This window comes from Entamoeba histolytica, genomic scaffold, assembly GCF_000208925.1.
Source record: "Entamoeba histolytica HM-1:IMSS scf_1104750516671 genomic scaffold, whole genome shotgun sequence".
Lineage (NCBI taxonomy): Eukaryota > Evosea > Mastigamoebida > Endamoebidae > Entamoeba > Entamoeba histolytica.
The window spans coordinates 6,762-30,500 of NW_001915001.1; the positions used below are offsets into that span (position 1 = coordinate 6,762).

Genomic DNA, 23,739 nt, shown 5'->3' on the forward strand with positions numbered 1-23,739 from the left:
TTCACTGTTTCTAATGAATCAGCATACAATATTACATTTGCTAAATACACTTTTTCTAATTGAACTTTATTCATAAATTCTTATTGAATTGAAATTTAAATTTTCTTTTATTTAGGTATTGTAAATTTTAACAAAAAAAGGAAAAATGTTTTAGGGTTAAAAATATAGAAAGTAAAACAGATAATAAGAATAATTTATATTCAAGAAACTTCATGTTTATCAAATAATAATAATAAAGAATTAATTAAGTGTTAATAGAATTGTCATTTATTCATTGATTAATGGATATTAATAACTTTATCCATCATTAAAATGAGTAATTTATTTGTTTTATTTATTATTTAGATTTTCTAGGTATTTTATGAATAAATCATTTTATTTTATTTTGTTTTATTTCTTTCTTTTTATCTTCTAATTTGTTTTTCATTTTAAATAACATTTCATCTTCTTTCTTTATTTCTTATTTTATATTGAATGAATATTTCATTATCATTATATTATTATATATAAGTTCATTTATTATTAATATCATCATTTATATCATTTTCTTTTCTTATTATTATTTCATATTATTTTATTTCATTCTTTCTATTATTATTATTTATTATATTTCTTATTAAATTACTTCATCATATTCAATTATTATTTGATATTTCATTGTTTGATTTTGTATTAATGTTTGTGTGTTGTTTCTTATTTTCATTCTTAGAGTCGTTACTCATTCATTTTCATTTAATAAAATAGAAGAATAAAAATAATAAAAGAAGATAAATAAAATAAGAATAAAATAAGATAAAATCAATGATATTGTTATTATATTATTATGTTATTTTAGTTTTGATTTTATATTTATTATTTTATTTTTATCTTTTATAAACATCATTCATTTCTTCTTTTTGTCATTTCCTCTTTTCTAAACATCACTTAATTTATTCTATTTATTCTATTTTCTTTATTCATGTTGTTATTTTATTTAGTTCATCTTTTATCATTTGTTATTTCTTGTTTGTTGTATATTTTATTATTATTATTTATTTTATGTTGTGTTATTCTTATTTATCTTTCTTATTATGTTTTGTTTATTATTGTTTAAATATAAAATAAGAATGAAGAAATAATAACATAAATATGTTGATGTATTTTATTATTTCTTTATTTGTTTATTCTTATTTCTATTATTTTATTCATTTGATTCATAATGAATTAATTCAATGAAATAATACAAATAAATTGTTTATTCATTTTATCTTATTTCTCTTTTATTCTTATTTCTTTTATTATTTATTAAAAACACCCTCATTGGGTGTGAATATTTCATTAAATGAAATAAAATAAATCAACATTGAATTATGTCTATTTTTAATTCACCATTTCATTCATTGGCAGATGAATGAAATGGTTGTTCATATTCTTCATTGATTTGTTTTTATTCTTTTTTATTTCATTTTCAATTAATCAAGATTGAATCATTCCATTTCAATTACTATGATTCGTTTTGGTGTGAAATATTGTTTTCCAAAAAGTGCATTTGTTATTCCTTCATATTCAAATGTAGATTGATCACAATGTGATTTTGTTTTATTATTTTCTTTATAAACTTCAATAATAAGATCCTTTTCCAATGCAGGAAATACAACAAATTTTAATGCCATGGCTATTGTGTAAAACCTTTGAGTCTTGTAAAGAAAAGCAAACAAGACATAGAAATCCAAGGTCATACAATAAAAAAAGAAATGTCAATAGCAATAAATAGCATAACAATTATAATAATAAAAATAAACGATACACCAAGGAAAAAGGGTTTAGAAGACGAAAGACACAAAGAAAAACAAATAAAAAACAAGGTAAATACAATAATAATAAAGATTATACAAATAACAAATACAAATGGCTAACAATAAATGAGATACAAGAAAGAATAAAAAATATAACAAGTGAATGGAAAGAAGGAGAATACGAAGAAATACTTAAAAAATATGAAGGTAAGAAGAAAAGATGGTATGATATTCTTCAAGAAGTATATTCAATCAAAAAGAAAAAGATAATTGAAAAGACGAAAGAAGAGTTTAAAGAAAAAACAAAAGATTGGGAGGAAAAGACATTAAGGCTATAGAAGCAGAAATTAAAAACAAAAACCCAATTAAAGAAATGAATGATAGATGTAAAATTGCAAGAATAATAAATAGCAAAGAAAGTATAAAGAAAGTACAAGAAGAAATGGAAAATAAAGAAGAAAAGATAGAAGAAGAAAAAGAAAAAGAAGAAATACTTACTCTGAAAAATCAAATTACTGAATTACAAGGAAAACTTAAAGAATTAAGTATGAAAAGAATGGAAGAAGAACAAGCCATCTCAGAAGAAATGATGAGAAAAGCAAAAGAAATAGTTAGGAAAGAATTTGAAGAAGAAATTACAGAAATGAAACCACAAAATAGAAAGATTCAAACGAATTATGAAGAAATGAAGAAAGAAAATGAAAAATTAGAAGAAGAAAACTTAAAACTACAAGGAAAAATAAATGAGATAGAAGGAAAGAAAATCACAGAAGTAAATAATAAAGAAGAAAAAATCCGAAGTATCCAAGCTAATAAAAAGAAGATTGAAAAAGAAAATGAAGGAATGAAGGAAGAAATTGAAAAGTTGAAAAAGAGAAACAAAATGCTAGAACAAAATGCAAACACATTAGAGAAGAAAATTGAAATGATAAAGGAAAATACTAAAGAATTAAAGAAAGAAATAAGAGATAAAGAAAAACAAATCTCTGAATATCAAGAAATTGCAATTAAAAACCAAGAAATTGCAGAAACAACAAGAGAAGAATTAGACAACACCCAAAAAGAAAATGAGACACAAAAACAAATAATATCAAAACAACAAGATGATATTGAAAATTTTATCTCACAGAAGGAACTAGAGAAGAAGAAAACGATGACACTTGTGATAAATACACAACCAGTACTGAGGAAAACATCATCAGGAACGATGGAGATGAACGAAACTACTCCTATGAAAAAGACAGTAGTGGAAATCGAAGAGAAAAGCAAAGCACTGATTGTCAAAAAACAGGAGATGATAATCAGACAAGAAATACAACAAAAGAAAGAAATAGAAATTTAATTGAAGTGATGTATTGTTTTGCAATTAATTGGTTGAATAAGAAATTATATAAGAAATTAAGATGGGAACAAATTGAAAGTATAATAAAAGTGTTAAACATCAATGTCAATAATGAAAAAGAATATATTAAATATATTAAAATATCACATAAAATAAAAGAAAGCACTAAACGGTACATTAAAGTGAAAGTAAATGATATAATAGAAGAGTAGAGTGTGATTCAATAATAAAAAACATCATATTAAAGAATAACTCTACAGAAATTGATGAAGAATATCTTAACACTCTCATCAATAAAGTGAAAGAAATGAAAGTAGAAAAATGTTCAAACATTAATTACTACTGGAAAAGAAAAGAAGCTGACCGATTAATAATGGAAATTAATAATAGATGGATATGGTCAGGAATTAGAGTGCAGGATCTACAAGATGATATGAATATTTCAATGTGTATGCACCTCTATCTCCAAAATAAAATAATAGGAGATAAATTTGATGAAATTAAAGAAATCCTAAAGAAAATAAATAGACTAGAAGATTTAGTCAAGGGAAGGAAATGGTACAGAATAAAGTGCATCATGAAATTAAAAGAAAATGATGAAGAAGGAATAAAAGTTAAAGCACTAGAAAGAATAAAGTACCTAAAATATATGATGACAATAATAAAAGAAAGAATTAAATTTAATAAAAATGAAATAATCAGAATCAATACAAATAAAATCATGATTGATTCTAACAAGAAAATTAGAATAAGGAAGAAAGACCCAAAAAAAGAAATATACCCAAATAACGAGATTACTTTAGAATATTTGAAATTGTTATACGAAACACAGGTGAGATTAAATAAAGAAAATTGGAAAATAAAACAAATCACCTCGTGGAATGAAAGATATAGAAATTATGATAGTGTCATAATAACATTAAATGAATTAAATTTAAGTATAATGAAAATTAGTAACTGGAAATATTCTTGACACAATATAAAAGTAATAAAATACAAAGATAAAATATAAGTAATAGATAAAAAGAATAAAATTTAAATCTAATAATTGATATTATTAATGTATATCACAATAAGAATGGAGATAAATGAATAAAGAAATAGAGAAATAGAGATGTTAAAATAAAATGAATAATAGATTGAAACAATGAATAATAAATACATAAATTATTAATTAAATAAAGAATTGAAAAAAATAAAATTGACATTATAAAAGAAGTTAAAAATAATGAAATTAAAAACCTGAATAATGGAATGAAACAATAGTTCTACTACAACTAAATATACTCAGTAAATCTATCAGAAGAATGGTTATAGACAGGACTAGTCTCGGTTGAGCCAGTAACAATCGAAACTAATTCTATTAACACATAATTAATTATTATTATTATCTTATTTTTTATTTTAATTAAAAATAATAAACTCAAAGTTCCATTATTTCACTTATAAATGATTCAATTAATTCCAAATTGAATGAAGGAAATTAAATAAATTAGAAAATAAACTTTTCCATGTTTGTCCATCAAAGAGTTTTAATAAGAATGATTCATTTGGATCACTGATGTAACACATTTTTCCTGCGATCATTATTTTTTTCATATCAATTAAATAATTAACAACTGTCTCATCTGCAAATATCACTTTAACTCCATTTTTCCATTCAATAACATTAACAATAACTCCAAATTGAGACAATACATTTATAATTAATGGTGTGTCTTGAATTGTTAAGTTAGATAAAATAATAGCATATTCTTTTATATTTTGCACTATTGGACTATTTGATAATATAGAATTATTTCCTTGATTAAGTCCATATAATACAGATTGTTGATTGTTATTAAAAAGAATACTTGTTTGGTTGTTTATAGTTGTATTTGGTAAAATACTATTTCTTGAAATATTTCCAGGAATGGAAGTCACTATGCTATTGTTGATATTACAATTATAACTTGGATTTAATGTTCCTATGGGATTACATGAATAAATTGATTGTCTTTGTGTTGAATTATTAATATATGAAGGACGTATTAACGGTACCATTCCATTCCTTCTATATGGTGAATTAAATGTTTGGTTAAATCGTCTTAAGAAAAGTGGTTGTTCGTTTGTTGTGTTTTTCCTAGAAAGATCAAATACATCATCTAATTTTGACTTGTTTTCATTTGTTTCATTAATTATAGTTGGTGTTGTAACTTCTTGTTTCTTCTTTTCTCTTTTGATTTTATTACTTTCTGGAATAATTTGAATTGACTCTCTGTTTTTAATACTCTCTGTTGGAAATCGTGATTTAGTAAAATCTTGTGGTGTGGGTGTTCCTATTCCTGTGTTTGTTCCTTGTCCATTTGTTCCAAATGTATTTCCTCCCATCATGTTTGTTCCTAATCCATTTCCACCCATCACGTTTGTTCCTAATCCATTTCCTCCTAATGAGTTTGTTCCAAATGTATTTCCTCCTAATGAGTTTGTTCCAAATGTATTTCCTCCCATTGTATTTGTACCTAATCCATTTCCTCCTAATGAGTTTGTACCTAATCCATTTCCTCCAATCATGTTTGTTCCTAATCCATTTCCTCCAAAAGTATTTGTGCCTAATCCATTTCCTCCAAAAGTATTTGTGCCTAATCCATTTCCTCCCATTGTATTTGTACTTAATCCATTTCCTCCTAATGAGTTTGTTCCAAATGTATTTCCTCCAAACGCATTTGTACTTAATCCATTTCCTCCTAATGGGTTTGTTCCAAATGTATTTCCTCCCATTGTATTTGTACCTAATCCATTTCCTCCAAATGAGTTTGTTCCCATGTTAGGTATTGAGTTACCAGTACTTCCCATAGTATTGAATTGTTGTGAACCGTTATTTGAAGAAGGGTTGTTTGAACTAAAAGCACCAAAGCCACCTAACATTTTGTAATAAAATTTTTAAGTGAGAAAACAAAAGATCAAGCAACTTTTTAAGTTCAAACCTAATTTATTGTTCATAATCTTTTCATGTTCTCCTTTCTACAGGAGATATTACTCTCTTTTTAAAACTATAAATTTATAATAAATTTATAATAATTATTATAAAAGAATAAAAAATAAGAAGAACAAATAAAATTTATTTAATTGAGTGAAGAATGGGATGTGATGGTGGTGTTGTTGCTCGAAGAGATGACCTTGTAAAAGATAAAAAAAAAGAAACTAAAAAATGTAACACTGAAGATAGATATCGTTATTGTTCTTTAACACACAAACTGTTTAAGAAACGAGTTGTTTGTGATGTTGTTGGGAGGTTATACAATAAAGATGGATTATTAAAGGCATTAATTAATCATGAAATGCCTGAAGAATTAAGATATATTCATAGTAAAAAAGATTTTATTGAATTAAATATCGAATGGAGTAATGGAATTATTGTTTGTCCATTAAAGAAAGTAGAGTTTAGTCCAGGTCATCAATTTGTAGCTCTCAAATGTGGATGTGTTATTTCTAAATTAGCTCTTGATGAAATCAAATCAATTAATGGAAATAAATGCCCATTGTGTGAAACAGAAGGATTGGAATTTATTCCATTAAATCTTCCACTAGAAGAGATGGAGAAACAAATGGAACTTCATTGTAAACTCTTTGATCAAAAACAAAATAAAACAAAGTTTATTCAAAAAGAAGAAAATAAAATTGCTCTAGTAACTCAACCAATTGCAAACACAATTGCTGATCAAGCAAAAGTTAATGTAAATAAACAAGATGATGATGAGATATATAAGTCTTTATTTAAATCATCACAAAATTAATTAAATATAATAAATTTACTATTGAATTATAATTTTTATTTTGTATCTTTGTTTTTACATTCTATGTTTCCAGAAACAATTAATCCAATTGGATATTTTATTGGTCTAATTATTTTATTTATTTTAATTCTCATACCCCTTTATCGTTCATACAAGTCTTCATCACATTCATTCAATGAACAAACAAATGAACATATTCTTTAATTTAATCCATTCACTTTTTAATTTACTATATTTTTAATAAAAAAAAACTATATATTATAGAATAATAATAAAAGAACAAAAAACAAAATAAGCAAAAACATAAATTTCATAAATGAATATCATCAAGAGTTTCTAATAAGTTTAAGATATGTTTAGTATAAGTGACCTTCTTTAAAATGGTTAAATTAGGTTTGATGAATAATTCTACTATCTTTTCACGTTCTGAACTGTCAATTGCTTCAATAATTTTTTGAACGACATAATTAGCAAATTGGTCTTGCATCATTTGTAAAATTCCATTATTTTGGTAAATTTCTTCTAAAATTTGTTGACGTTCATTTTGTGTAGCAAATTTAAAACATTTTTCAATAACATTTGATGAATATTTTCCCATAGATAAACGAACAATATTTCCTTTAATTTGTTGTAAAATATTATGACGGTCATTTGGATATCCTCGTTCAAGTACATTTTGAACAACGTAATTTCCATATTGGTCTTCAGTTAAATCAAGTGAATGTGGTTCAATAACTTGTAATAATTCAGTAACACAATCATAATCAACACTTTCTATTACTCTTTGAACAACTCTACATCCATATGGATGTTTACAACATTCTAAAACAATTCCTTGAAGTGCATTAACAATATCCATCACCATTTGTCGATCTCCTTTTTCAACACATTTTTGAATAACATGATTTCCATTTTGATCTTCAATACATCTTACTAATGATTTTCTTAATTCTTCAAATAATAATCTTCTATCTTTCATTGATGCATATTCAACAGCTTTTTGAACAACACGACATCCATACATATGTAATGTAAGTCTTAATACATTCCCTTTCATTTTTTGTGGAACAATATGACGTGATTCTGGAATAAATTCTATTGCTTTTTGTATTACATAATTAGCAAATAAATCAGATGATAATTCTACAACATGTTCTTGAAGTGTTCTCCATATTTTTTGTCGTTCATCCTCACTTCCTTTTTCAATACTTTGTTGAACTGTTCTACTACCATTATGTTCTTTACTCATTGAAACATAGTCAAGAGTAACATTGTCATTTATTGGATATATATATCCAAAATTTATTGGATAACTATTTCCATTATATTGGTAATTAGGTTGATATTGTTGTTGGTAACGTGAATATCTATTCATTTGATTATCTTCTTCATAACTTTCACTTTCCTCTTCTTCTGAACTTTCTTCACTACTCTCACTTTCTTCTTCACTATCTTCTTCACTGTTACCTTCTTCTGAACTTTCATTTGTATTATCTTCTTCACTGTTATCTTCTTCACTATTATCATCGTCATCTTCTTCTTCATAACTTTCTTCATTTTCGATTCTTAATTCATTTCGAAGATTAGGACCTGATAAACCCTCTAATATTTTATCTAAATTAAATGGTGTTGTTTTAAATGCTTTCTTTAAAACACTTTCATAACCTTTTGGAAGGTTTTCTTCAAATAATGGTTTTGGTAATCTTGGATCAGCAGGCTTTTGTTGGAAATAATATTGGTGATATTCAGGATGAGCTCTATACGCTTGTTTTTCTAAGTCCTCTAAACTAATTACTTCTCCAGAACTTCCAATTCTATCCATTTGAGGAGGTGCAGAAGTAGATCTCGACTCATTGAACAAGAGTTGTTGAACAATGTCCTTTGATGTGTTTGTCATGTTCAATGACACCCTGATTTCTTTTACTATTTTTTTACTCTCATTTTTATGGTTCATTTCAATGAAGTCGTTTCATATTTTTTTTCATTTTTATTTATTTTTCCTTTTATTATTTAGTATTTTTTATAGTAAAAAAAAACAATATTTATAGTTTATTAGGGTTGTTTTACAAATTTTTGTTTATTTTTAATAATGTGTTTTAAATATCAAAAAATAATTTATTTTTTCTTAAAAAGTATAGAGGAAGGAATTTGGTGTTTTTATTAAATCTAAAAACAAAACAAAATATGGTTTATAGCTGAAGAAGTGTAATTAATAAATAATGAAATGAATGGAAAATAAGTGTTTTATTTTATTAATTAAATTAATAAAAATATATATTAAATACTATAATTTTTGGTAACTAAAAAGTTTAAAATGAAAAGACAAATGAACTTAAAATAATTTATTCGATGAGAACTTTCTTTGCACTTCTTTTAATTGCTTTAGTTTCTGCTAATTCAGAAGGACTTGTTTCTCTTAACCCAGACAATTTTAAGACTTACCAAAATAGTGGAAAAACTCTTTTAGTTAAATTCTTTGCACCATGGTGTGGACATTGTAAGAGACTTGCCCCAACTTATGAAGAAGTCGCACAAGCATTCACTGAGAATGAAGATGTCATTATTGCTGAAGTAAACTGTGACGATTACAGAGAACTTTGCCAAGAACATGGAATTAGAGGATTCCCAACTGTTCTTGTTTTCAATGGAGAAGAAAGTAAGAAATTCCAAGAACAAAGAACCGTTGAAGAATTAAAGAAATTTGTTCTTGAAAATGTTCCTGCCAAAAACTAAATGAATTGACTAATTCATTTTCTTTGTTTTTCTTAATATTTATTTTAACTTTTATCTTGAAAATTTAAGATTTTCTTATTATTGAGAGATGGAAACAATATCCCCTCAATCATATCCTTCTTTTCCTCGAATGCATGAAGGAAAGTGTAGAGTTAAGGGTTGTAATTGCAACAGGTTTGAAGGAATGACTGATTTACCTGATGAGAGATGTAGTAATTGTTTTCATTCGATTGAAGCACATACATTACCAGTAGAATTATTTAACAATATTAAATGTGATAAACCAACTATATTAACAACTCCAAGAGAAGTATATCGTAAGAAAATTGCAATGGAATTACTAACAACTGAACGTACATATGTAAGAATGTTAATGACGTGTTTAAGATGTTACGCAGATCCATTACAGTCATGTGAACCACCATTATTACCACCAACATTATACAAATCTATATTTTTATTTTATAGAGATATTGTTCGTGTTAATTTAGTATTTCTACAATCACTTGAGGATTTAGTTGAGAAGAATCAATTAGTTTCTGGACTATCATCAGTCTTTCTTGGTACACTGCCATACCTACGAGTTTATAGAATGTTTGTTGGAAATAACTCTGTTGGTTTACAAGCAGTTGAACAAGCTGAACATATGAAAGATGTAGTTAAATTACTACATCATTGTAGTAAATACGGATATGAAGGTGAGACTGTACAACCATTACGGAGTTATTTAATTTTACCAATACAAAGAATCCCTCGTTATAATTTATTATTAAGTGATTTCTTAAAACACACAGATAGAAACGATCCTTTGTTTGAAGAAACAACAGCATTAGTTGGGTCTTTGAAGTCACTTGCTAAAGAAATTAATGATGAAGTTAAACTTCAAGATAATAGAAGAAAGTTACTAGCAATAAAAAAGAAGTTTTGTGAAGGTCCTTATCATCTTACGTTAGTTGAAGCACATAGATATATTATGAGAGAAGGTATTTTATTCAAATTAAGTAAAACAAAACCAAAGAAACGTTATTTTTATTTGTTTAATGATATTTTAGTTTATGGAAGAATGCAACTACAGTTGTTTTATCCTAATTTGTATTTACGACTAAATTCAGTACATATAGAGGATGGGTTACAACCAAATACTTTTAATCTCTTATCTCCTTTCAAGTCTTTTACTGTTATTTGTTCTTCTATAGAAGAACGCAATACTTGGGCTAATGATCTTAAATCAGCTATTCAAAAAGAGTCTGATAAAAAATTTTCCAAAAATATTGATACTGTCGGTTTTGATGCTCCTTTATATCAACCATTTAATGAAGCAACTTTATGTTTTATTTGTAAAAGGAAGTTTGGAATATTTTGTTTTAAATATCATTGTGAAAGGTGTGGGTTTGTTGTTTGTGATTCATGTTCAAAAAATAGAAAGATTGTTCCTCCTAATCCTGTTCCTCAAAGAATTTGTAATTTTTGTGTTCGTTCAGCTGATAGAAATATTGAAGTGTTTAAGGGTCTTAGAAAGAGGTCTAAACAAGAACGTGCTCGGTTGGCTTTAGCTTTATTAGAATAAATATTGTTTTTGTGTTTTATTGTTTAAAGTTAAATATTTTATGAACGATATATATCTTTTATTTTTATTTTCATAAAAGGAACATTTCTTGTTGGGTTTGACTATCACTTTGTGTTTTTGACTTTTTCTTCTTTTTTTTATGTTTGATATGTGTTATGTTGAGTGAGTGTTAATTATATTTATTTTGTTGTATTAGAATATCCTCAGATTGCTATGAAATGACGCATTAGTCAGTTACAAGTTAATCTAAGCTAAGGATATATGGAAAGAAAGTCTAAAGATCTTTAAAAGAGGAGATAAATAAGTGAAAACAATGACAAGAAAATGAAAGACATTCTGACTAAGTTGTTAGTCAGTTATTGATAGAGATAAGAGGAAAAGAAGGAGAGAATGATAAGAAGTAAAAAAGACAAAATGGAGAGATGAAGGATAAGAAAAGAAGAATAGAATTGGTAAAAATTTGATAAGATATCAAAAACAAAACAAACAGAAAAGTGAACAGAGTTAAAATGACAGAGATACATTAAAAGTGGTATATGACACGTCTTATTGGATATTTAAGAGACAGACTGTAATTAGTAAAAGACAGAAAATAACATGGAAAGGCAAAATATTCATAATTTTGGAGCTGGACCTGCTGCTATGGCAAAAGAAGTTATTGAAGCAACAGCAAAAGCAGTAAATAACTTTTGGGAAGGATTATCAATATTAGAAATATCTCATCGATCAAAAGAATGGATTAACGTGATGAATGAAACAAAAGCACTGATGAAAGAAGTAATGGATATACCAGAAGGATATGAAATACTATTTTTTGGAGGTGGTGCGTCACTTCAATTTTTAATGGTTGCAATGAACTTATTAAATAAGAAGGCATGTTATCTTGATACAGGAGTATGGGCAAGTAAAGCAATAAAAGAAGCAGAAAATATAGGAGAAGTTAAAATAATAGGAACATCAAAAGATAAGAATTACACATATATTCCAGAGTATCAAATACCAAGTGATTATGATTATTTTCATATTACTACAAATAATACAATTTATGGTACAGAAATAAGAAAGGATATTGAATCACCTATTCCCCTTGTTGCAGATATGTCTTCTGATATTCTTTCAAAACCAATTGATATTTCTAAATATAGTTTAATCTATGCAGGTGCACAAAAGAATTGTGGAGCTGCTGGAGTTACTATTGTTATTATCAAGAAAGAAATATTAGGAAAAGTTCAACGAAAAATACCAATAATACTTGATTATCAAGTTCATATTCTAAATAATTCAATGTACAATACTCCTCCTGTAATATCGATCTTTACTGTTAATCAAACTCTAAAATATATTAAGAAAATAGGTGGTTTAAAAAAGATTCAAGAATTAAATGAAGAAAAAGCTCGATTGTTATATGCTGAAATTGATAGAAATAAAATCTTTAGAGGAACAGTACGTAAGAAAGATAGATCAATTATGAATGTTTGTTTTGTAATGGAAGAACAATATAAACAACTTGAAAATGAATTTTCTGAATATGCTTTACAAAAAGGAATAATTGGTATAAAAGGTCACCGCTCTGTTGGTGGATTTAGAGCATCAATTTATAATGCAGTTACAATAGAATCTGTTCAAGCATTAATTAAATGTATGCATGACTTTGAACAATTACATACTCATTAACTTAATTCGTTTCATATTAATCATTTCTTTTTTATCTAAATTTTATTATAATGTAATTTTCAAGTAATGAATTTAGTAAAATAGTATTATTAATTGTATTCTTCTTTTCTTAACGAATATAAATGATTCTGAGCTTTTTCTAATTCTTTCTGAAGTTGAAGAACACGAACTTGAGATTCCATCAGTTCTTTTTTACTCTCAATTCCATTGTCTTGGGTTTTATTTTGTTCCTTAATTTCTTGGCGTTGTTCTTGCTCTCTTGATAAAATGTTTTGAATGATTTTTTGAATTTGACTCATTAGAGAGCATAAACTTTTTTCTAATCTTTGAAGAAGAGGAGACTGATCTTCCATACTCACTCGAGCAGCAGTTAATAGTTGAGAGCAATGTGATTTAAATTGTTTTAACCCAGCTAAAATTCGTTCATCTGGCTCTCCATTCATTAAAGCAGAACTAATATATTGTGCCCATTCTACTATTTTTTTGGCACAACTCAATAACCCTTCTGACCAAACTTCATTATTAGAATATGTTTGGTTGTTTTTTTCTTTTCCTTCTCTAATTCGTTCTTTTTCACACTCTCCAGCTATTTGAATAAAGTCTATAAGTCCTTGTGTTGAATCGCCAAATCGTTTAATTGTTTCATTTCCATTAGTGTTACAATTCTTTAAAGCATCCCTCACATCTTCAATTTTATTAATTTGATCATTAATTTGATTAAGAACAATACTGAAGTCTTCTTCTTCATTAGAGCTATTTTCTTGGTTTTGTAAGTTTGGGGGTATAAATGAGTTAAAAGACTGTTCATCAATGAAATCGTCTTGTGAGGTTTGAATGACTTTATCATGACTTGAATCACCTATATAATCAAACAAAACTAAGTCATTGTCTTGATTTGTAGGTGTAGTTTCACTAGTATTGGCAGATGAAGATGAAAGAATTGAAACAAACTCTTCAATATATTTTTGTAATTCTTCATACCCCTCATTCATTTGAAATGAGACTTTTATTTTGTCTGCTATAGATTGTAGATCATAAAGTTCATTAATAACTTTTTCTCCATTATTGTTTGCATCAACGTAATCTAAGTTTCGTTGTTGTAATAAATATTTTGTTCCAATTAAAGTTTTCCAAATGTGTATTTTTATATCATCTAGATTTGAAGGATTTTGTAGCTCTTGCATTAAACAAGAAGCCATTGTTTCTAATTTTGATTCTGGATCTTCTGAAGATAGTTGTGGAGGAATTAATAAATCAAATAACTTTGAAAGTTGTTGTGAAAAATGGTTTCCAAGTTCAAGTATTTCTTTGGTATTATTATTATTTTGATGAAGAAATGTTTTTTGGAGATGGTTATTTTTAGTGATAGAATGAGGGTGTTTCTTTAAGTATAATTTTCTTTCTTCGTCATTAACATTAAACGTTGGGAGTGGGGGAAGATTAGGAACTTCAATTAACGAAACAATATAACCATTATTTTTTGCTGCTGAATAAAGTTGGTTCAATTTTGAATAAGTTTTAGTGAAACGATCATATAAAAATGTAAAAACTGATTGATTTTGTTCAATATGTGCAAGGTTAGTCAAAAAGAATGTAATGTCTTTTACAAGGCTATAAGAATCAAGAATGAGAGGAATAGTACAATCCATTTTGCAATTATCCCCAATATAATTTTGAATTATTGGCAAAGGAATTACTAATAAATAATCCATTAAATCCATCATATAAGATAGAACTGAAAGAGTTTTTTGATCAGAATAATATTCCTCTGGTAATTCGTGAGGAACTAATAATGAGCCAGTAAAAATACGATGTTTTTGGTGAAACACAAATCTTATTTGAATATATTTTGCATAGTGTTTAATTATTTGTTGAAAGGCGTAATAAGCATTTAATTGTTGTGGGGTATTAACCAATCGATTAATTGTTGGAAGAAATGCATCTAAATAACCCCCAAGTAATTGAGAAGAACCATCTCGAAGAACACGGTGTAAAGTCACTAAAGATTTGTATTGTTGTAATGGGTTAAATGATAAAATCCATTTTGTTAGTTCTGAATAAAATGAAGGTACACCTCCTGAAAAGCTTTTGACAACAATTGTTCGAATATGTTTAGGTTTAGGAGGACAATTAGAAGTATTGCAAGCTTTTCGAGTTGCTAATTTAACTTTATAATCAACAAATTGCATTGATAATTAATTCACACATTGAAACATTTAAAGCCAAATCCCTTAGTAACTTATCATAAAAAAGATCTTGAGATTGTAAGTTACGAATGTACAGTTTATATTGCAAAATTCAAAAACAATAGAAAATTCAATTTTAAGTTTTACAAAAAGTAAAAACAAAAATTCAAAGAAAAGACAAAAAAAAATAAGATATAATCGTTTCAATGTCCCAAAAGAACACACCTTCTCCTCTACCTGATCCTTCTTCTAAATTGTCACTTTTGGTAGAGACATTAGAGTCAATTCATTATAGAAGTAAAGATGATATAGTATATCAAGCATCAAAAGTATTTCTTGAAAGTACATCTTCGTTAGAGGATCCTTTATTAGTTTTATCTCCACTAAATCAAAACTTATTTGTTCAATTGCTAGATGCTATTTTTAAGAGTAAAGACAGAAATAAATTATTATCCATTTTTGTTCCATTAATAACACCAGACTTAATGACTTCAGAAACACTATCATTAGTGTGTTCATCTATGTTATCTATTCTTCCATTTTCTTCTACAGGAAAAGACTCTTTATTACCTATTGTTTTAACTTCCTTTACAAATCTTTCTCGTTGCAGATTACATGATGAAGTATATTCACTTCTTATTTCAAGTTTATTTGATCTTCATGTAATACTTCTTCCAAATGCTCCAGAAGCTCAACGTGTAAAAGATTTAATTCAAACATTCATTGATGTTTCACCACAAACTCCAATGTATTCCAATGGTGTTCCACCAGTTGTTACACTATTAACAACATCAGCAAAATATTCTACTGATGATTGGTGTTTACCAGATGCTGTTCATGTTAAAAGTGATAATAAGTATATGACATCAGTAAACTTTAGTTCTCGTATAAGAAGTGATATAGAAAAACATAGAGAAGAAAAAATGAAATTTGTTAAAACACTTTCAAATGAAAATCAAAAATATTTTAATTCAAGGGCTCATGCTCATGCAGTTAAATCTATTTTATTAATATTTACAATTGCTGATCATCATATATTACAACAGTATGATGACTGGAAGAAACCATTGATTGATTGTTTAATTGCTAATGGATTTACAACAGAACCACAAAAATATATTCCAACATTAAAAATATTTATTGAAGTAATGTCTTCACCAACACTTCATGTAAAAGGATTATCAGTTATTTTTGAACGATTGTATTTATTTATACTCAACTCTTCACTATCTACTCCTCAACAAAAACAACTAACGTTAGAAATGTTAGTATCTTTAACAGAAAAACAAGAATGTATTATTTCAATGTTTCAATTATATGATTGTAGTATCGCTGCACCAAATGTTATTAGGTCATTAGTCAAAACATTATCTGATGTTGTTTATGGAAAAATAAAATCAATGGAAAAATTTGTTAGTAAACAATTTGATACTGATAATCGTATGAGAGCATTAAAATGTATATTAAATATTATTGATAATATTTCAACTATTCAAATTAATTATTCACCTCTTCCTTCTACTATCGAACAGCGTATGGAACGGAAAGTATTATTAGAAAATGGATTTCCATTATTTGCCAATAACCCAAAAGATGGAGTAGAATATTTTATTTCAAATAAATTTTGTGAAAATTCTTCCCGTTCTATTGCTGACTTTTTATTGAGTACTCAAGGATTAGATAAACGTAGAGTAACAGAATATATATCTAATTTAGGTAATGACGGAAATGATGCACTAAATAATTTAATAAAAGAAATAGACTTTAGTGGAGAAAGGTTTGATGATGCTCTTCAAAGAATGTTTTGGATGTTTTGTGCTCCAAGAGAAGTTCAATTAGTGGATAATATTATTGAACGTTTTTCTGTTAGATATGCTGAATGTAATGCTGCATTGAATATGACACCAGAACAAATTTATTTATTAGCTACATCAGTGATGTGTGTTGCTCTTGATACAAAGACAAAACGTATTACTTTTAAAGAATTTAGTGAAATGCTTGGTAATGCAGGAAATATTGATATTAAAGGATTATTTCAACGAGCAACTAGTGGTTCATTTGCACTTGCTGAATGTTTAACAGGAATAGGTCCAAATACTGTAAATGATCTTGAAGTTAAAGAAAGAGTACTAAGAACATTATCAGGGATTGATGCAAATATGATTAGAATCTATCAAACAAAAGAAGAAGGTAAATTAGAAAATTCTATTGATGTGATTAAAGCGTTTATTAAAAGTACATTGATTTCATGTACTGACATTTGTAGATATTTATTTTTTAATGAAGAAACAGGTGATTTTGTTGAAAACTCATTAAGAGGAATGCAAAAATTAATTCATATAACTGCTTATTGTGGTATGGCAGAATGTGATGACCTTACTTCTGATATTTCATTATGGACAATGCTTCTTTCTCCTGAAGAAATGAGTCCTAAACATGTTCTTGCCATCAGGTATATAATTAATATCTGTAAAGAAGAAGGTCCTTTATTAAAAAATGCATGGTTATCATGTTTAAAAGTAATAAGTCATTTAGATAATCTTGGATTAATGCCAAAACCATACGGAGATGTTTCTGAAATAAAAGTTATGCCAAAACCACAACATCCCATTTATTATCCAGAATATCTTGGTATATTTACATTTGTTAATAACGATCTTCGTGTTGCAAATAAGAAATTTGATCAAAAAACTCTTACCACTTTAAAACAATTACTTCAAAAACATTTGTCTGTTATTAATGATATATTTATTAAAGAGGCTGTTGCACCAAATGAAAATTTCTTATGTTTCTTAAACTCTTTAAAAACTGTTATTATGACAGAAATTAACACATTGTCTCCTCAATACTTTTTGTTTAATATTCTTATTCAAATATTATTAATGATAGTTGGTAGAGAACAAAATGTTATTAACCAAGCTTTAATTATTGCATGTGATATTTATGTAAAAGCTGGACTTCATCCTCATCACATTCTTGCAAAACAAGCAGTTAAAGCATTAGGACTTTTACAGTCAAAATTTCCACAGAATGATATAATTTTAAATTCTTTAATGATTGTTATGGCAGACTCTGCTGTACCACCAGTAAGAGATGCAATTATAGAAACAATAGAATCTATTTTAGATGATTATAAACCATCTCAAAAAATGAATTGGAAAGCCATTATTAATATTTTAAATTTGGCAGCAGTAGATTCATCTCCAAATGTTATTATTAGAGGATTTTCTTCATTTAGATTATTAACAATTAAAACATTTGATGACGAAACACAATATCTAATTACAAAAGGTCTTCAACTCTATTCTAAAAAGTGTTCTAATGAAAAAATGGCAAGAGATCTTGTTGCACTTGCAAATAGTTATTTACAAGAAAAAAAACAATTAACAGAAGTTATGTACATTTGGGGAGGAATTATTGGATCAAAATATGTTGAATGTGCAGTGGAAGCAATGAAATATTTATTAATTCAATTAGAAAATAATAATTCAGAAATGACTTGGAACGTTGTTTATACACAAATAGTTCCTCTCGTTTATAGTAATATCGAAAAAAAAGATAAAGAATGGATAACAACTGTTGGAATGACATTCGCTCTTAACCTTTCTTCATTTATTGCAAATAAAAAAGTTCCAATTAGATATATTGAAGTTGTACTAATGATTTGTCATATGTTTTGTTGTTCACCACTTCAATTTGGTATTTCTGTTTCTGGACTATTAGTTCAAGATATTGTTGAAGTAGTTTCTCATCATGACAATTGCTATGATGGATTTAAATTAATTATGGAACTCGTCCATAGCCATATTGCTGCAGTAGTTTTGAAAAAAGTTAATTTAAGAGTTAAAACACCTAAAGGTAATAAAGAGATGATTGGAGTTATTAAGTGTTCAACATGTAATAAAGAATTTAGTTCACATTTATCATTCCTATGTCCATATTGTAAAGAACATTATTATTGTAGTTTAGAATGTCAAAAGAAAAAAGAAACAAAACATCTTCCACAACCAATTATCAATCACTATGAAACATTCCAACCTACAGATAATAAAACATTATTGACTTGTGACCTTAAGATATTTATTGTATTAAAAGAAATGGTTCATGATATTGCATCCCACGAAAAATCTGATGAAATGCTTCAGTCTTTACAGTCAGTAATTGATGAATATTCATCAGTTTATAGTGATATAGAAAAAACAACCTATATGGAATGTTTTGGGTTAGCTGTAGATGCAGCGGTAGATTGTTTTGTTTCTTTAGCAATAGAATCTTCTCAATTTACAATGATTAACTTATTATTTAAAATGACAGATAAAATTATATCAATTGTCTGTGATAAATTACTTCAAGAACATACAACTATCGTTTGTTTTATTTCTTTTTTTTTCAATTAAAGTCTTATAGGTATTGACTTATGTAGTTAAACCAAATGAAGTCTTCTCTAAACCTTTCTGTATTACCAAACACTAACCATGCCAAAAAATTAAAACTTCGATTTGACTCGTTATAACAATGTTATGAATAAATTTTCATAATGAAATTAATTAATTTATTGAATTAAATCAAAAAAAAAGAATTTTATTAAAGCAAAAGATATGAATTTCAATGATTTTATTGAACAACAAGTTCTACAGTAATATCATTAAAATCTTCATGTTTTAAGGCAGTAATAACAGCACTACGTATAGTAGTGGAATCAACTTCTGGGAAAATAGAAATGACTGTTGTAGCAACTAAACAACTTTCAGAAAATTCCCATAAATTTAACTTAATAACATCTTTAACACCAGCAATTTGATTGAGTTTAGATTTAATTAAATCATCATCATACCCTTTAGGAACTGATTGTAATAACATTGAAGCAGAATTTTTTAATAGTGGAAGTACACTACAAAAAATCATTGCTGAAAGACATAATGAACAAATAGGATCTGAAATAACCCATCCAAAATACTCTACTAAATAAGATGAAATAATAACTCCAACTGAACCTAATGTATCAGAAAGAACATGTAAAAATATACCTTCCATATTATTATCTTTTGCTTTCTTTTTCTTTGGTTGATTTAAATGTATTGGACAATTACAATTTGAAATTTCTATATCTTCATCAGTGTCACGAAAAGCGAAGACACCAATGATATTAACTAATAATCCAAGGAAACTTACCATCAATAATGCATCAACTTTAATATCTGATGGATGAATTAAACGATGAATACTTTCTAATAAGACAAAAAATGCAATATATACCAAGAACAATGCATTAACAAATCCAGATAATGTCTCTGATCTACCATATCCATAAGTGAATAATCTGTCTGGAGCCCATCGTGCTATAACCGTAGCTACTAATCCCATTGCCAATGCCACACAATCAAATAACATATGAAATCCATCAGATATTAATCCTAATGATCCACTCCACCACCCATAAGCAACTTCAACAAACATAAAGGCTAAATTTATTAAGAAATAATAAAATAATTTTCTACTCTTTGGATGACCAATTGTTTGTTGTAATCCTCGAGTAAATAATACCTTTAATGGGATATTAATTCTCATCATTCCTGAAGAACCACCAATTGAAAACAATTGCATATCATTATTTGTAGGTAATGAAATATACCATAAAGGAATAATTACTAATATTGGTAACAAAGAAGTTCCTCGAAGGAAGTTGGATATTATACATGTTATAACAATAGAGACATGACGATATTGTGGGTCATGAGATAAGGGAATATGAACAAGGAATGATATTATAATTGATAAAATTTGAGGGATATATCCATTAACTACTTTAACTGGTAAAAAGTAAACAATTACACATAATGGTAATAATGCCAATGATTGACTTAATGGAATTGTTTGCTTTTTTCTTAACACATATTGGAATGGAATACATATTAATGGAATAATACTCCACCAACTCAAAGAAAAGATATGAAGAATAATATGAAGAATTAATACTGTTGGAGATGATATAGGTAATAATGTAGCAAGTGATGTTGAAGGATGAACCATTAATGAAAGGGTCGATAAGAAGAAATGTATTAATTGGAGATAAATAATTCTGTTATGATTTGTAAATAATAATTTGTAATTATTAATATTAAATTGGGACAAAAATGTTTGAAGGGAAATTGAAATAAAAAGTATTGTTGGAGAAATAAATATTTCATTATTTAAACAACACAAACATATCATGAATTGAAATAAAGGAATGGGACTAGGAATCATTACTATTTTACTTCACTTTAGTATTTTTTGTTTTTTTCTTTTAATTTTTTTTTAAGATCCTCTACCTTAAAGATATTCTTTCAAAACAATAATTAAAATTATAATTTACTATTTTTTTTATTAATTATTAATTTAATGAAAGAAAAATATTAATTTTCAATTAAATCATACTTTGAAGGAATAGGTTCTTGCTCTAAATGTTTAGACAGAAATTTAAAAACAGATTTGGGAATTGGATTTGGATTAGAATTTCCTGGCTTAAATTCTTGTAATATTTTTAATAATAAATTGTATTTGACAGTTGGAAATACTTCTTCTTTTAATTTCATAAGATCAACATCTAATGGCATTGTTAGTAAACGAGATACCTCAATAATAGGGATAAATTCTTCTCTATATTTTCTTAATACAGTAACTTGGTCCATTTCATTCTGAATACAAACCCCAAAATAATTTAATTGAAATCCTTTTGAACCATCAACATTATGTGAATCTACAATCCCTTCAAAAATAGAATAAATAGAGAAATGGAACAATTGTCTAATAAAAGAATTAGCATATGTTGAACTAATTTTACAGACTGACTCATACACAGATGATATAAAACGGACATAAGCTGTAGCAATTCCTTCTTCAAAATTAGATTTTGTAGAGTCAAATGCTGTAGATAAAATTAAATTTTTTAACATTCCTTCAACACGTTCTTGAACTAATTTTGTTAGTCGTTTTTTTGTATCTTTCAGTGCCTTTTCAATTTGTAATTTACATTGACTTTCTATATTATTTTCTTCTTCAAATCCAAATTTAATTACTTTGAATGTTTCCAGAGTTTTGATTAACCAAACACAGTCAATCCAATCTTCCATACTTATTGGAATTATATTGAGTTCAATATGAGCATCATTATCACTCCACCATTTCTTTAATAATTCAATAAAATTATCAATGCTATCAAAGTCACCTTTCATATTTTTTAAAGAATCAAAAATTTCTTGAAGATCAATTGGTCCAGTTGATGGTGGATATGTAACAACCATCAGCTGTTCATCTGTTTCTTCATCAATATCATTTACCATATCTTCAAGGGTTCTAGGAATTTCAAGACTATTATCAATCTTTTTTGGTATTATATTTTCTTCTTCCTCTTCTGATTCAATTTGTTTAAATCCTACCATCTTAACTTTCTTTTCATCTGAATTATTAGCATACGTTATGTCAGTAAGTGTGTCTTTATTCCATATTGTTAAATGACATTCAAATGAAAAATCACTTTTCTCAGCTTTGATTTTAATACTTATTTCACGTTTAATTCTAATAGTTGTAAATGGAGATAAATCAATAAATCCAGTTCCAAAATTTATTTCTTTCTTTTTTTTTTGACTAGTTATGTTTTGTATTAACATAAATTTTAAATTTTGTTTTGTAATTTTTGTTCCATAGAGTTTCACTTCATTACAGAGAACTTCTATTATATCATTCTCAGTTCCAGTGATTGTTCTATTTGAACATTTTAAATTCTCAATCACACCTTTCATATTTGAAAATGACCATTTCAATAAAAAATCTCCATCATCACTAGGAACATTCTTTAGATAATTAATTTGAACTTCCATAACGCATTTATTTTGTCCTTTCTTCATAACAAGATTGATTTATTCATTTCAAGATAGTTTTATATCTTTTCGTTTTCGATTCTCATTTTTTAAAGAGTCAAGAAAGAATCACACAAAAAAAAAAAAATAAAAGAAGAAAATGTTATTAAAAATGTATAAAAAACACAACATTAAAAAGAATTAAGAAAGAATTAAAAAGAAATAATAAAAGAATTAAAAAAAATTAAAAGAAGAAAAAAAATTAGGTAAGAACCCTACTAAAACTAAAAAGTAGCAAACTGATCGGAATCAATGGCTAATATCAAGAAAGACATTAAAGCACCAGTCACTCCAAAAGTCTACAAGAACATTACAATTACCATTACTTCTACTAAGGTTAAAGCTGTTGAAAGTCTTTGTGCTGAAGTTAAAGAAAATGGAAAGAAGAAAGGTGTTCAAGTTAAAGGTCCAGTCAGAATCCCAACTAAAACTCTTAGAATCACCACTAGAAAGACTCCATGTGGTGAAGGTTCAAAAACCTGGGATCATTATCAAATGAGAATTTATAAGAGAGTTTTGTCTATGAAAACTACTCCAGAAACTGTTAAAGAAATTGTTTGTTAATTATTTTTAATTATTTTATTATTAAATTGTATTAATAATTTAGACTTCTCTCAAAGTTGAACCAGGAGTAGAACTTGAAGTTGCCATGTTCGATTAAGTAATCGGTTCTGATTAGTTGTTCTTTGGTTTTCTTTCTTTTTTAAAATAATAAAATTATAATATTTTATAATAAAAAAAATAGATTTAGTAAATTAATGGTGTAAAAGTTAGTGGAAAATTCCTTA

General features: G+C 26.6%; 11 protein-coding genes across 11 annotated transcripts, besides 1 other annotated feature; 6 read left to right on the plus strand and 5 right to left on the minus strand.

Moving 5' to 3' along the window:
* Window positions 1-1,608: 1,608 nt before the first annotated feature.
* Window positions 1,609-4,081: a repeat region.
* A 494-nt stretch (window positions 4,082-4,575) lies between these two features.
* On the minus strand, window positions 4,576-6,024 carry EHI_026310 (uncharacterized protein; the record flags this gene model as incomplete). Its single annotated transcript, XM_645647.1, has 1 exon — window positions 4,576-6,024. One exon carries the CDS (start codon window positions 6,022-6,024, stop codon window positions 4,576-4,578), a length of 1,449 nt encoding a protein of 482 aa, XP_650739.1.
* A 212-nt stretch (window positions 6,025-6,236) lies between these two features.
* On the plus strand, window positions 6,237-6,893 carry EHI_026320 (uncharacterized protein; the record flags this gene model as incomplete). The annotated part of the gene is made up of 1 exon (XM_645648.1): window positions 6,237-6,893. One exon carries the CDS (start codon window positions 6,237-6,239, stop codon window positions 6,891-6,893), a length of 657 nt encoding a protein of 218 aa, XP_650740.1.
* A 310-nt stretch (window positions 6,894-7,203) lies between these two features.
* On the minus strand, window positions 7,204-8,790 carry EHI_026330 (pumilio family RNA-binding protein; the record flags this gene model as incomplete). The annotated part of the gene is made up of 1 exon (XM_650294.2): window positions 7,204-8,790. One exon carries the CDS (start codon window positions 8,788-8,790, stop codon window positions 7,204-7,206), a length of 1,587 nt encoding a protein of 528 aa, XP_655386.2.
* Window positions 8,791-9,242: 452 nt separating this feature from the next.
* EHI_026340 (thioredoxin, putative) lies at window positions 9,243-9,626 on the plus strand (the record flags this gene model as incomplete). The annotated part of the gene is made up of 1 exon (XM_650293.1): window positions 9,243-9,626. The coding sequence occupies one exon, from the start codon at window positions 9,243-9,245 to the stop codon at window positions 9,624-9,626; it is 384 nt and encodes a 127-aa protein (XP_655385.1).
* Window positions 9,627-9,714: 88 nt separating this feature from the next.
* EHI_026350 (Rho guanine nucleotide exchange factor, putative) lies at window positions 9,715-11,193 on the plus strand (the record flags this gene model as incomplete). Its single annotated transcript, XM_650292.1, has 1 exon — window positions 9,715-11,193. The coding sequence occupies one exon, from the start codon at window positions 9,715-9,717 to the stop codon at window positions 11,191-11,193; it is 1,479 nt and encodes a 492-aa protein (XP_655384.1).
* Window positions 11,194-11,790: 597 nt separating this feature from the next.
* On the plus strand, window positions 11,791-12,867 carry EHI_026360 (phosphoserine aminotransferase, putative; the record flags this gene model as incomplete). The annotated part of the gene is made up of 1 exon (XM_650291.1): window positions 11,791-12,867. One exon carries the CDS (start codon window positions 11,791-11,793, stop codon window positions 12,865-12,867), a length of 1,077 nt encoding a protein of 358 aa, XP_655383.1.
* Window positions 12,868-12,956: 89 nt separating this feature from the next.
* On the minus strand, window positions 12,957-15,056 carry EHI_026370 (ENTH domain protein, putative; the record flags this gene model as incomplete). Its single annotated transcript, XM_650290.1, has 1 exon — window positions 12,957-15,056. One exon carries the CDS (start codon window positions 15,054-15,056, stop codon window positions 12,957-12,959), a length of 2,100 nt encoding a protein of 699 aa, XP_655382.1.
* A 203-nt stretch (window positions 15,057-15,259) lies between these two features.
* On the plus strand, window positions 15,260-19,450 carry EHI_026380 (Sec7 domain protein; the record flags this gene model as incomplete). Its single annotated transcript, XM_650289.1, has 1 exon — window positions 15,260-19,450. One exon carries the CDS (start codon window positions 15,260-15,262, stop codon window positions 19,448-19,450), a length of 4,191 nt encoding a protein of 1,396 aa, XP_655381.1.
* A 217-nt stretch (window positions 19,451-19,667) lies between these two features.
* On the minus strand, window positions 19,668-21,083 carry EHI_026390 (cation transporter, putative; the record flags this gene model as incomplete). The annotated part of the gene is made up of 1 exon (XM_650288.2): window positions 19,668-21,083. The coding sequence occupies one exon, from the start codon at window positions 21,081-21,083 to the stop codon at window positions 19,668-19,670; it is 1,416 nt and encodes a 471-aa protein (XP_655380.2).
* Window positions 21,084-21,448: 365 nt separating this feature from the next.
* Window positions 21,449-22,939, minus strand: EHI_026400 (uncharacterized protein; the record flags this gene model as incomplete). The annotated part of the gene is made up of 1 exon (XM_650287.1): window positions 21,449-22,939. One exon carries the CDS (start codon window positions 22,937-22,939, stop codon window positions 21,449-21,451), a length of 1,491 nt encoding a protein of 496 aa, XP_655379.1.
* A 264-nt stretch (window positions 22,940-23,203) lies between these two features.
* Window positions 23,204-23,629, plus strand: EHI_026410 (40S ribosomal protein S20, putative; the record flags this gene model as incomplete). Its single annotated transcript, XM_650286.2, has 2 exons — window positions 23,204-23,506; window positions 23,559-23,629. 2 exons carry the CDS (start codon window positions 23,204-23,206, stop codon window positions 23,610-23,612), a joined length of 357 nt encoding a protein of 118 aa, XP_655378.1. The 3' UTR covers window positions 23,613-23,629.
* Window positions 23,630-23,739: the final 110 nt, after the last annotated feature.